The sequence below is a fragment of the Littorina saxatilis genome, linkage group LG15 (genome assembly GCF_037325665.1).
Source record: "Littorina saxatilis isolate snail1 linkage group LG15, US_GU_Lsax_2.0, whole genome shotgun sequence".
Classification (NCBI taxonomy): domain Eukaryota; kingdom Metazoa; phylum Mollusca; class Gastropoda; order Littorinimorpha; family Littorinidae; genus Littorina; species Littorina saxatilis.
Window position 1 is genome coordinate 39,498,096 of NC_090259.1, and position 14,309 is coordinate 39,512,404.

At 40.6% G+C, this 14,309-nt stretch overlaps 1 protein-coding gene across 1 annotated transcript in view; it reads right to left on the reverse strand.

Moving 5' to 3' along the window:
- Window positions 1–4,737: 4,737 nt before the first annotated feature.
- The window catches only part of LOC138949290 (protein disulfide-isomerase A3-like), a 37,981-nt gene continuing 28,409 nt past the window's right edge, over window positions 4,738–14,309 (reverse strand). The window contains exons 8-13 of the mRNA XM_070321078.1: window positions 10,717–10,899; window positions 9,843–9,942; window positions 8,733–8,861; window positions 7,127–7,206; window positions 6,045–6,102; window positions 4,738–5,138 (exon numbers count right to left, since the gene is read on the reverse strand). Coding sequence (XP_070177179.1) covers window positions 5,013–5,138; window positions 6,045–6,102; window positions 7,127–7,206; window positions 8,733–8,861; window positions 9,843–9,942; window positions 10,717–10,899 — 676 coding nt within the window. The 3' untranslated portion in view covers window positions 4,738–5,012. The remainder of the gene's footprint in view (window positions 5,139–6,044; window positions 6,103–7,126; window positions 7,207–8,732; window positions 8,862–9,842; window positions 9,943–10,716; window positions 10,900–14,309) is intronic.

The following is a 14,309-nucleotide window of genomic DNA, read 5'->3' on the forward strand; positions in this document are numbered from 1 at the left end:
TTCCACCACAAAACTGAACATAATCAAAATTATGACTGTCAACACAGACATGGTGGACAAAGAATACGCAGATGTATTCAAAGATCTAGGGTGTCTGGACAAACCACATAAAATCCAACTTGATCCAACAGTCAAACCTGTCATTCAACCTCCGAGAAAGGTTCCGTTTGCACTCAAAGATAAAATCAAGGCAGAACTTGATAGGATGGAACAGTTAGGGGTTATTGAAAAACAAGAAGGTCCAACAGAATGGGTTAGCAGTATGGTCGTGGTAGAGAAACCAGATAAAAGCCTGAGAATCTGCATGGATCCAAAAGATCTAAACGTTGCGGTGAGACGTGAGCATTTCGCTCTGCCTACCGTAGACGAAGTAACATCGCAGCTTCAAGGAGCTGAAGTTTTCACAAAGCTAGACGCACAAAGTGGATTTTGGCAAATACCACTAGACGAAGAAAGCTCAAAACTTTGCTGCATGCAAACACCGTTCGGGCGGTATGTCTTCAAAAGACTGCCGATGGGTCTTGCTAGTGCTAGTGAGGTGTTTCACAAAACAATCAAACAGATGTTCAGCGACATTCCGAGAGTCGACAACTGGATCGATGACATTCTCATTTGGGGTCGCAATCAAAAAGAGCACGATGAAGCACTAAAAGCAACGCTCAAAAGAGCAAAAGACTGCAACTTGACACTCAAAAAGAAAAAATGTGAATTTGCACAACCGGAGATCAAGTATGTAGGTCACATCATTGGCAAACAGGGTATCAAACCAGATCCAGATAAGATCAAAGCGATACAAGACATGCCAAAACCTGAGTCAAAGAAAGAACTGCAAAGACTACTGGGAATGAGCAACTACCTAGCCAAGTTCTACCCAAACATGACAAATACAACAGCACCACTCAGAAAGCTGTTACTGAAAAATGTAGAGTGGCACTGGGAACATGAACATGACAAAGCACTCATGGAACTCAAGAAACAGTTAACTTGTTCACCAGTTCTCGCACACTACAATCCAAACAAACCTGTCAAAATCACCACAGACTCATCATCTGTAGGGATAGGTTGCGCACTTATACAGGATGATAAACCAGTAGCGTATGCTTCAAAAGCACTTACACAAACTGAGCAAAACTATGCACAAATTGAAAAAGAAACACTAGCCATTGTGTTTGCCTGTGAGAAGTTCCATCAATACATATATGGAAAACAGTGCGAGGTTGAAACAGACCACAAACCAATAGAAAACATCTGGAGGAAAACATTAAACCAATGTCCTCCAAGGATACAAAGATTCATGTTAAGACTACAGAGATATTATGACCTGATCATAAAATACAAACCTGGGAAAGAGATGTACATTGCAGATACACTGTCAAGAGCAACACCCAAAATGCAAAAACAAACATGTATCTCAGGAAGAAGAGATTCTGAATGTACATTGCAATCATTTCATGCAAAATATTCCAGTCTCGCAAGACAAACTTGAGGAAATCAAGAAAGAAACACTAGAAGACACTGAGATGAACCAACTCAGAAAGCAAATCCTCAAAGGATGGCCGACAAACAAACATGAAGTAGACAAAGACATTAAACAGTACTTTCAATACAATGAAGAACTGAGCACGATTGATGGTTTGATCTTCAAAGCAGACAAAATCATCATTCCAAAAACAATGAGGAAAGAGATGCTCAAAAGAACACATGAAGGTCATCTGGGCATGGAAAAATGCAAAAACCGAGCAAGGCAGATAATGTTCTGGCCCGGTATGTCAAAACAGATAGAAGAAATTGTTTCAAAGTGCAGTACATGCATCACACACAGAAACAAACAACAAAAGGAACCACTGATCAATCTCGTCCTGATATGGCTCTGCGTAGTCGGCTGGACGTTAAGCAACAAATAAACAAACAAGAAGGGCAAAGCCCATACGACTCACATGCTTTACACATTTTTCCTACCAAAATACATGTGACCTTAACCCAAGGTCAAGGTCATCCAAGGTCATGCAACACAAAGCTGTTAATTCAAGACATAGGAAGTACAATGGTGCTTATTGGCTCTTTCTACCATGAGATATGGTCACTTTTAGTGGTTCACTACCTTATTTTGGTCACATTTCATAAGGGTCAAAATGACCTTGACCTTGATCACATGTGACCGAATGTGTCTCATGATGAAAGCATAACATGTGCCCCACATAATTTTTAAGTTTGAAACAGTTATCTTCCATAGTTCAGGGTCAAGGTCACTTCAAAATATGTATACAATCCAACTTTGAAGAGCTCCTGTGACCTTGACCTTGAAGCAAGGTAAACCAAACTGGTATCAAAAGATGGGGCTTACTTTGCCCTATATATCATATATAGGTGAGGTATTGAATCTCAAAAACTTCAGAGAAAATGGAAAAAATATGAAAAATAGCTGTTTTTTAGGCAACATTTATGGCCCCTGCGACCTTGACCTTGAAGCAAGGTCAAGATGCTATGTATGTTTTTTGGGGCCTTGTCATCATACACCATCTTGCCAAATTTGGTACTGATAGACTGAATAGTGTCCAAGAAATATCCAACGTTAAAGTTTTCCGGACGGACGGACGGACGTCCGGACGTCCGGACGTCCGGACGTCCGGACGGACGGACGACTCGGGTGAGTACATAGACTCACTTTTGCTTCGCATGTGAGTCAACAAAAACTGATCAATCATGATATTCCAAATGCACCGTGGCAAAAAGTAGGCACAGACTTATTCCACTGGAATGGTCATGATTACTTGCTCGTAGCTGACTACTACTCGAAATTTCCAGAGATAGCTCTACTCACAGACATAAAGAGCAAGACGGTCATTTCACACATGAAATCTATCTTTGCCAGACATGGCATTCCACAAGAGGTAGTTTCAGACAATGGGACACAGTACACCAGTGAGGAATTCAAAACATTCTCAAAACAGTGGGAATTCAAACATACAACATCCAGTCCCACCTATCCAAAAGCAAATGGTTTTGCAGAAAGAATGGTACAAACCATGAAGAATCTTCTGACAAAAACACATGAGAGTGGAGAAGATTTGTATTTAGCAATGCTTAACTACAGGTCTACACCAGTCAACAACACAATGCCATCACAAGCAGAATTGTTGACAAACGAAAGTTCAGAACAAGACTCACTCTCAGAACGAAACCAAAGAAAAACAAAATCATGAGAGAAATGAAAAGACAAGAAAAATCAAAACAACAGTATGACAAACATGCAAAATCACTTCCAGATTTGCACACACAAGAGAAAGTGTACATGAGAAACAAAGAGGACAAAATATGGGTGCCTGCAACAGTGCAGAAAAAAGCACAAACACCAAGATCATACATTGTTCAAACAGACACAGGTACATACAGAAGAAATAGAAGTGACCTACTCAAAGTCAACACAAAGTCAAACCAAGACACACCAATTGAAAACACAGGTGAACAAACAGATGCAGATACAAATCAAAACAAACCTGACAGTCTGCACAGTTCACAAAACAATGAAAATGAAACTCTGGCAAAAAACATAGTGTCACCAACAACCAAAACATCACAAACAGAAACACAGGCGCATGAAAAAAGCCCTAGGATTCAAACACCAAAAACAACTAGAAGTGGAAGAGTGGTGAAAATGCCAGTAAGAATGAAGGATTTTTTCATGTGATTTGTAAATGAAAGAAAGAATGAAGAATTGTTTTTGTGACATAAATGATATTGAGGTGATTGATGTATGAATGACTGTATTATTCAGGAAAATATGTACCAGAAAGGATATATATTTTGTTTATTTGAATTGTGTCATACTCTTTTGTGACATTGAATGTGGAGTAAGGGGAATATGTGTTACTTGGAACAGTGACACGTGTGTAACATATGCAACTGGAGAAGTGTTGAAAAGTGACGCAAAACAGCGTGGAAGGACTTTTTAGTTATAAGTGAACAATGAGGACATTTGTGACACAAATCGTGAGAAGAGAAAGACAGTTGTGACGCGCAACAGAATTCAAGGACTTCAAATATTTGTGTGAAAGGAAAAAATTGTTGTTTTGAATTATTGAAAATAATTGAGGGGCAGTTGAATGGATGTTGCATAAAAATGTTAATCAAACAATTAACATTTTAAAAGGAGGATTTTATACTGTGAGTTATAATGTTAATCAGAAAGATAACATTATAGAAGGAGGGGGATGTTATATTGTGAATTAAAATGTTCATCAGACAGATAACATTCTAGAAGAAGGGGGATGTTATATTGTGTACTATGTCACTATTGTATTGTGTACTACGTCTCAAATATGTTGTGTACAACGTGACTATGTTGGGAGAGTGCTTCCCCTTTGGTCTGGACAGCTTGGACAGTAAAGACGTGTTTCGAACCTACTCCAGTTTCAAGCATGTGTGTATGAATGCATACGTATCAACACACACCCATGCAGACAAGAAACACAACAGGCCCTTTCACACAATTCAGGGTTAAAATGCCATTGCATTAACCTACGCAAGTCACTCAAAGTTATCGTGACTCCTGTATGAAACTCCTGGTATGGTCACGCGGTTTGTTTGCTAAAGGGAAGCAACTAGTCCATTCAAGTCAGTTCAAGTTGTGTGTGGCCCGAGATTTTTGTTTATTATCAACAGTTAAAACACCATCTAGAAACGCACAGCAACAAGCAAACTTCTCAGCATAAAGAAATGAAGAGAATAATAATCAGCTTATAAAAAGACTGGAATTTTACAAATAAGGCAAGTATGAAGGGAATATGTCAGATGAGTGCAGGGATGACTAGTGCGTGTTATTCATAATGCATTGCTACTATGAATTTATCAGCATAATTTTTTTTATCTACGAATAATTCTGCCTGTGTGCCTGTTGGTGTTATGCTTTTCTCTGAGATCTGCTTGAGCATACGATTCCAAATGTGTGTGCTAAGGGTGACAGTTTGTGTACTTGTAAGTGAAATGTGTATGTATGGTTTGCATGAATTTATTTAGAGCTCAGTCTTCTCCTTCTTCTTCTTGTCACCCTTCTTCTTGCCCTTGCGGTCATATCCTTCCAGTTCGTTGGTTGCCTCCTTGGCTAGATACTTGATTAAGTCGTCAACTTCTTGCCCACCCTGTTGAAGAAAGAAACATCAATGTTATACTGTAGTACATTAAAATGGCAATGTTTTTGGCATTGAGAAAAAACAAAAATCTCATACCCCAAAAAAGAAATTCCATGTTTAAGTAGACACATGACCAGACCTGGGAACCCCTGTTTTGCACTTGTAGCATTCTCAAAGAAACTTGGCGTATTTTAAGAAAAATTAGTGTACTCCACACATCATTCAAACCTCCCAAATACTGGATTGGTTTAAGTTCAGGCATGGGAACAGGAAATCATCAAAAAGGAGGAAAATAATGTGGGGATGCGGGGGCTGATATAGGCCCCTGCCAGGGGGTCTGGGGGCGTTGCCCCCCGAAGCTGAGGGTTTTTGGCATTTTTGCACACCTAAAACGTGCACCAGGAGACACCATAACTTTACAAAACAGTGCACGTGAAGCTGCAGTAATTTCTCACCAATGTGTTCAAAATCGTTAACAGAGAGCTCCACTGTGTGTTCGTTTTAGACTTTGCCTTTCGTCAACCAGATCGAAGTCTTCACTCTCTCCTCAAGCCAACCAAAATTCCATTTGTTTTTCACACTTGAGTCGATTTCAGCCGCAAGGGCCTTATCGCTTTTCGTAATTCGTCGATGCATGGTGACCAAAATGGCGCGTGGTCTAGAAACTGCACGATCCGTAAAAACAAAGAAAGCGCTCGGAAATCTTCGGCAAATTTAGGAACAAGCATAAAACCACTTGCTGGGCTGTTTCCGACAGCATTCTTATCATCCTCGGGTTCTACTCGGCAAATTTCGTACAAGCAACATTCAGTCCAAATAAGAATACGCCAATTGAGAATAAACTATCGCCGATGGAAGCTGTTACGCAGATAAATGTACCATTTCAGGACTGCGAAGAATGAACAATCAACTTACCTCATACATTTTGGGACTGGATTTGCTGCCCTTGGGAGCAAAATATAGTGTTGGGAATCTGAATCAAAAATGTTAAAAGAAATGTATCAGCACAAACATTCAAAACAGCACGGCAACGGACATTATGTTTTTCAATGGCTAGCTCAGTAACAGATTAAATAGCACAGAAATAAATATAATAAGCATAGTCTCTAGTTCCATGAAAGTGAGAAAACAAGAAGGGCAAAGCCCATACGACTCACATGCTTTACACATTTTTCCAACCAAAATACATGTGACCTTGACCAAGGTCAAGGTCATGCAACACAAAGCTGTTAATTCAAGACATAGGAAGTACAATGGTGCTTATTGGCTCTTTCTACTATGAGATATGTTCACTTTTAGTGGTTCACTACCTTATTTTGGTCACATTTCATAAGGGTCAAAGTGACCTTGACCTTGATCATATGTGACCAAATGTGTCTCATGATGAAAGCATAACATGTGCCCCACATAATTTTTAAGTTTGAAACAGTTATCTTCCATAGTTCAGGGTCAAGGTCACTTCAAAATATGTATACAATCCAACTTTGTAGAGCTCCTGTGACCTTGACCTTGAAGCAAGGTAAACCAAACTGGTATCAAAAGATGGGGCTTACTTTGCCCTATATATCATATATAGGTGAGGTATTCAATCTCAAAAACTTCAGAGAAAATGGGAAAAATGTGAAAAATAGCTGTTTTTTAGGCAACATTTATGGCCCCTGCGACCTTGACCTTGAAGCAAGGTCAAGATGCTATGTATGTTTTTTGGGGCCTTGTCATCATACACCATCTTGCCAAATTTGGTACTGATAGACTGAATAGTGTCCAAGAAATATCCAACGTTAAAGTTTTCCGGACGGACGGACGGACGGACGGACGGACGACTCGGGTGAGTACATAGACTCACTTTTGCTTCGCATGTGAGTCAAAAACTGTAAACACAGAGTGAAACCTTTTTGTATCTTAATTCTTTTAGTTAAGTGTTCTCAGCAGTCTATATAAACATGTGATAAAGGGAGAAAAATCATACAGTTTATTTTTCAATTTGTTGTACTCACCCTCTAACTTCATATGGAGAAGGAGCGTCATCTGCTGTGGCGTCCATCTTTGCAATGGTGATCTCTGGCTCGTCTTTCAACTTGAAAACACAAATATGCAAGTAAATAAAATGGCATTTCCTCTCCTTTCTTTTTTTTTTGTTTTTTTTGTTTTTTTTCCCTTACACCTTGTTCCTTGTCCCGGTGTGCTCTCACGCCGCCCCGTCCCTGCACTCACTGCTCCATCCACATCTGAATTTCGTTCCGCTGCCAGACTTGCCGATTTTACAGACGCTCCAGGGAGGGATGTCGGGTCGTTGCGGTAGGCTACCCTCGGAAGATGACACTGCACTTCTGCTGAGTCACTTCGACGGTGTTCAGTAGTGGGTCTGTCCCGAGCTAACGGACGCAGCCCACTACCTACTATGCCCCCTACTAACGACATTGACTGCTAAGTCGCGGAGCCAGACTGAGTGAGGGTCCCCTCCAGAGAGCAGACAGCCACCACGTCCCTCCGTCGACCCCCCTAAAACGTCACACGTTGAAGACTGACAGCAGAAGTACTTTTCAGGGAAGGATGGAACAGGAACACTGAGACCAAGGTCACCATGAGAGCTCCGGGCATGAAGGGCCACAAGAGCAAGGACAATTTATAATTTTTGGATGATTAATGAGATGAGGATGATTATAATGATGATGCTATGGATTTCCAATTTTGGTTTGAGACTACGTGACAGGGCAGCACTCTACGCTTACTGTCATAATATATCCTGGTGTCAACCAGGCCCGAGAACTGCAGCACCTGCGGTGTTGGTCAGGTAAACAGAACCTGAGCACCCTCAAAGTCGCATTCGTTAAGTGAATGACACTCGGCTGTGTGATTCCAGCCTTCCCATAGGAACCATAGCACTTCCACTCTGGGTAGGAGCCGACCGTAGCCCGAAAAACCCACATGACCCTGATGGGATTCGAACCCACGACCTCCCGGCCCACAGTCCGATGCGCTAACCACTGCGCTACGGGGGCCGGTTTTTCCTCTCCTTTCTGGTTTCACAGATAAAGGACACGTATGAGTGCATTCTTCACCCCCCCAAAAAAAACCAACAACAACAACCTTTCTGCTTACTACATTCCAATATTCTCACTGGTTAATACACAATGATGTAACTTAAAACTACAGATTCCATTTGGTTTGAGCTGCATATAACCCTTGGGGAATTTGTGTAGGAATCGCAGTGTTTTATACTCTGTTTACATTTTTGAAATGATTTTAATGGTATATGACAACTACTTTTAACATTAAACTCTCCTTTATGGAGTACAGGGCTAATGTAGCTAACATTCTTCGTACTATGAAGTCGAGAGCATGATTCAGCAAAGGAAAAGGTTGTGTCTGTTGTTCTATATAATAACATTGCGTCTCTCCCCTGAAACTAGCATATCAGCTGACGTGCTTGACTTAAAAGTGAAGTGCTGGTGCTTCAATCCTTTATGATCAAAGCCCTAGATAAATAACCAATGTCAGTAATATCATTCATCATTATTCGTTTCTAATTCCTTAGCAAAGACACTTTGCAGGGCATGAAAATATACATGTCTGCCATGGCTTTGTCGTCGTGGAACTCACCATTTCAGCCAATTCTTCTAACTTAGGAGCCAGGGTCTTGCAATGTCCACACCAGGGAACATAAAACTCAATGAGGACATCTTTCTCTGGGTCGTTGACAAGGTCATAAAAGTTTCTGTCGACAGCAGTCTGTCAAAAACAAAAGAGAAAAGTCAGACATTTAATTTAGAATAAAACAGTCATTTCTAGTAAGCATCAGTATTTTGCTGGTCAACTTGATTAACATCTGTTAATGACTTGGGGGGGGGGAGGAAACAACAACAACCTCAACCAAAAAAACAACAGGAAAGTGTGGGTAGTTTGCTGCAGATGACTAGCCTAAAGGAGGTTAGACTTGGCAGCTTGACTCGCAATGATTGCCCCTCCCATTATTTTTCTTGAAATTTGTTTTTTCTGTCGAACCAATTCTTTCTTCTCATCAGGGCCGGACTAGGCTAAGAGGAGGGAGGGGGTTGCCAGTGGTGGTCCAGGGGGATGTTCCCCCTGGCGGGGTCAAGGGGCAGAGCCCCTTGTGGGGGTCAGGGGGCAAAGCCCCCTGAAGCTGATGGGTAGGTCATATTCTGAGATAGGAAAATGGACGCTCCTTGCACGAAACGGCATAAAATAAACAATAATAAAAAATGTTTTAAATAAGTGAGGTACATGTTTAGGCTAGGGGTGGTGGGGGGGGGGGGTTGCGCAACCCCCATAACCCCCCCGGTAGTCCGGCCCTGCTCATGAAGCCATACACTTTCCTTGAGCGTGTCTGGTTAGTGTAGGAATGTAAGAATGAGTAGTTCTTACAAATCTGATAGACTGAAAAGTCTTTGAAAATACTCATCAGCCGATTGTTTCCATTCCTAAAGACAAAACTGGTCGAGTTCAAAATTCTGCACACATCCTAATGTCACCTCCTAGATCAAACTCACTTACAATTCCACTAGATACTTCTCTTCCCCAACTCTCAATTATTCAGTAATCTGTCTTCTTAAAACATATCTGCTCTTTTGATGCTCCTTTTCTTAGCATATTCAATCACTGAGCTTTTCAGGTATGAGTTTTTAATGCGTCTGCCGCCTACCTAGCTTGCTGTGAACTTTTCCAATCACAATGTTAAGAAAAAAGAGTTACCTTCAGTGGACCGTCATTGTTTGGAATGGGCCCTGACTTGAAGAAGGGCTCGACAGCATCATCAAGCACATCACGTACAAATTTCTCTAATGACTCCATGCTGCAACACAGTTTTCATGGCTGGGTTTTAAGACTTGCACACAAATACTGTTAACATACATTCTAATCAGTCCTTGGAATTTGTATCACAGGGGAAATTTAAATTTCAGAAGTAGTTGGGAGAGACAGAAAGAAGAAGAGATGGAGAAAGAGAGAGAAGAAGAGTGATACAGAGGACGAGAGGGAGAGTGCAAGTCATGTTGTAAAGATGAAATGGTTTAATACACCTTTCTTTTCCTCCAAACGGTCTTGTGAAATCACCACAGATCTGTTTAAGCTTTTGCACTGGAATCCCTTCACTTGGATACATATAACAAATCTACAGCCCGATTTCTTTGTGCAAAGAGGGAATTCTTTTGGACGAACGGCTTTTGTAAATGACACGTTCTATGTCAATATGTGAAATAAATTCAGCAAAGTAACGTTGGTCTGCACGGGAAGCAGCTTGGTGATGGCGTACCTCATGTTTCATGCAGGAACTAAGGCACCTTTCAAAGCCTTCCAACGTCATCTTACAGAGAAATCTTTGTCTCATACGGATAACATTTTTAAATCATGCCTTGAGAAAATGTAAGCTCTACGCCCTCACGGCAAAGCCATTAGGGGCATGTTACACGGGCAAACCCGGCTTACCTTGTCGTCCCACCCATCATTATATTCAGAGACATAGTGAGAGTGAAACTAAAAGAGCAAGAGGGGGGAAAGTAAGGGAGCCAACAAATTACAGAGATAGGAGCGTGAGTATGTGTGTGTGTGGAGGAGGGGGGGGACTTACGAAAATGGATCCTTCATGTTAAATTTGCGGCTGCGATCAGCATAGGCACAGACAAAAGGTTTCTCAGTATTATAATCAATCTGGCCACACTTCTGCAGCTCTTCCCAGTGCTTCTTCCTGTCGCTGATGGCGAAGAAGGCGCTGAGGCCCTCATCTCGCAGCTTCTTGGCTACCTTCATTACCCTGTACAGGGAAAAAACAAGCAACTACATTTTCAGATTTAAATAGAAACCGATCAAGAACAATCCATGAGAATTGAGATCGAGAGACTACAACATAAGTAATTTATGTTGGCAAAAGTACACACCCTTTAATGAACTTGTATCCCTCCATGTATAAATCTGTCAGACTCCCATTATCTTTAATAATAATAATAATAATAATAATGGTGATTTCTATAGCGCTTTCGAACACACAAAGCGCTTTACAAAAGCAATAACAACATCATTACCAGAATGACGCCATTGACGGAATAGAACACAATCATAAACACTTTACAACAAAAACCCAAAACAAAACATAAATGTTACAAAAATCCAGAGGCTCTTACAGGAACGAACTCCCAGTATACACAACAATTATAATGTGCACACACACACACACACACACACACACACACACACACACACCCACCCACACATGTCCACACACACACACACACACACACACACACACACACAGAGTAAACATTGTTCATCCGAAAGTGCACATCTGCCGTGTAAAGGCAGAAGGAAGCAAGTCCATGAAACATAGTTTCGAGAAAATCGACATTTTCTGTTTGCATCACTGATTTGGAATGAAAAGCTTTAAATGATTTTTTTGTTTGCTGATAACATGTAGGGCATTATTGTGCGTTTCTGCTATGAATATTAAAACCCCCATTTGATTCATCACTCAGAAATAATGATTTTTGTGGACTTACTGCCTTTTGGCGAATTAATTCCCTAAACTCATTCACCCAAAAATAATGGTAAAAGGCAGTAAGAGGACATACTGCTTTCTGCCAAATTATATCCCGACTTAAATCTTATTTTTTAAAAATGGCAAAAAGCAGCATTGGACTTACTGCTTTCTGCCATATTATATCCTGGTCGATATATCTGGCTGAGAAAAGGGCATAGAGCAGCAAGTGGACTTACTGCTTTCTGCTAATTTATTATCTCCAAAAATTGAAAGTAAAAGAAAATACACGCAACACTGCTTTTGGAACTTTTTTTCAAATGTGACTTTACGTCCAGTGATTTCGTGAATTTCTGAATGCACAAACAACTTCCTTGGTGAACAATTTGTATTTTCTTTTGTGATTAACTGAGACAAATGTTCCCGTTTTCTTAAATTTCAACACATGCTCAAGTTAGTCTTTGTCTTGGTTCCTCGTTTTGCTTATCATTCTGTGGTCGCTCACTCATGATTAACTGTATTGTTAATCCGTTCTTGTGTCATTGATATCGTTTAAAAATACCATTATTTTTATTACAAGTCTTGATACTCTCTTTTGATATTCACAAGACAAATATTGACTTGAACGCAAGTCTTTTAACATTAAACTAAAAATCTAAGAAAACGTTTACACACACACACGCTTTTTTTCTTGCTGCTTGTCTGTAACACACACAAACACACACACACTCACACACTCACACACACACACACACACACACATATACACACACACACGCACACACACACACACACACACACTTTTTCTTTCCTTCTCACTGTCTTTCTCGCTTTCGTTTGCTAATAAGAATACGAATCCAGGATCTGACAATAAGACGTTTTATTTATTGAGTTTGACTAATGATTTCCAAAGAACACAAAATTAAAGCAACAACATGACAAAAATAACTAGTGTGTCAAGCCGCCATTATACCAGAATTAAGAATAGGTCATCGTGCAGTCTTGATTTCCAAAGTACAAAACAATTAAAGCAACAGCATGACAAAAAGAACTGGTTTGACAAGCCGCCATTATACCAGAATTAACAATAGATAATCGTGCAGTCTTGATTTCCAAAGGACACAACATTAAAGCAACAGCGTGACAAAAAGAAATGGTTTGACAAACCGCCATTATACCAGAGTTAACAATATTATCGTGCAGTGTTCACTTTCAGCTGAAGTGTTCCACTTTTGAACAAAATTTGTTTAATTAGTCTTGAAAACTGTGTGATGAACTATATAACCATTAATTTTGTAGTTGTACACCATGCGCGCTACATTTGCTAGTAGAATTACATAGTAATTCACACACTGTCCACAAACATTGTAGTTGAGTGTTCAATTAGCAAAACCACAAACCTGCAAACTATGAGGTAGTATATTCATTTATCACCCCATCTCCCCCAGTTGCAGTCTGCATTCCTTCTAAAACTATTCACTGCAATTCTGCCATCCGACTGATGATAATTATCAACTACAGCGATTAACTGGATGTAGATTTTTTTCCATGAGCCTGTTTGGATAACTAACAAACAACATACAATCCCCCCACGCCCTCCCCCTCCTCGTCCCCAGGTTCTGCATCTCTGCGCTCAGCATCTGTTATTGTCAAACTGAAAGTTGTCAGTATTACTCCTCTTCCTATTCTTTGGCCCATAACCGTCGTATGTTGCTGGCATTTCATTTGGGCAAGGTCCATTGTGGCCTCTTCTCCTGCAAGCCGAGGTGGTTGTATCTCGCAGTTGCAACCTGCCAGCAACGCTTACACATCTGTCAAATGAAAAAGGCAGCAAACGTGAGACATTTTATTGACAAAATTAATCTCCTCCCCACCATCCTTCACATCATCCTTTTCCTCTCCCGCGCACATCACCTCCCCCCCCCCCCCCCCCCCCCCCCCACTCCGAGCTACTATAATGACAAACGATTACTGCTGCTGCTGATGATACTAATACTACTGCAACGAAAATGATGTAAAGATGTTGCTCGTTTTAAAATATACCTCTTCAGCCCGAGAAAAGAAAGGAATGAAATAATGTTGCACGCTATTTTTGGCTGTGTCAGTGAAACATACCTTGTTTTGGGCCCTTGAACATAAAGGGGCAGTGGTGGCGAGTATCCCTCAGACTGTGTGCTGCAGCTGTCGTCGCTGCCTGTCCCACTTCGATCTCATTTCTGTCAAATACAATAGGACATAATACTTAGTCCGATGGTTGGAAGCACAAAGAGACCGGAGAACAATCATCCAGTATAATGTCATACTGTTCCAGATCTAACACGCTGTCACTGTCAGTGCTCAAGACCACAAGTCACTCAGTTCTAGATCAAAACAACTATATCTTTGTATTAGAAACATGCTTAATGCATCCATAAATATCATGATGAAAATAGCAGAAGTCAATAGTCAAGAAGTCACGGTGGAAGTAGCGTACAACAACAAAACCATAATAAATGGGCATTTGAACTATGGGTATGGCATTTTACTTGCTAGCTCCGCAATGCAAGTGCACATTGGAATACCCAAATCAGTCAGAAAATCAGTGTTGTCGTTGTAAATTCCCATACACCTATTGAGAGAGTCATTTCAGACCGGAACGCAAAACTGCCAACAACAAAAATGAAACAAACAAACCAACTTACTGTTGCTTCGGA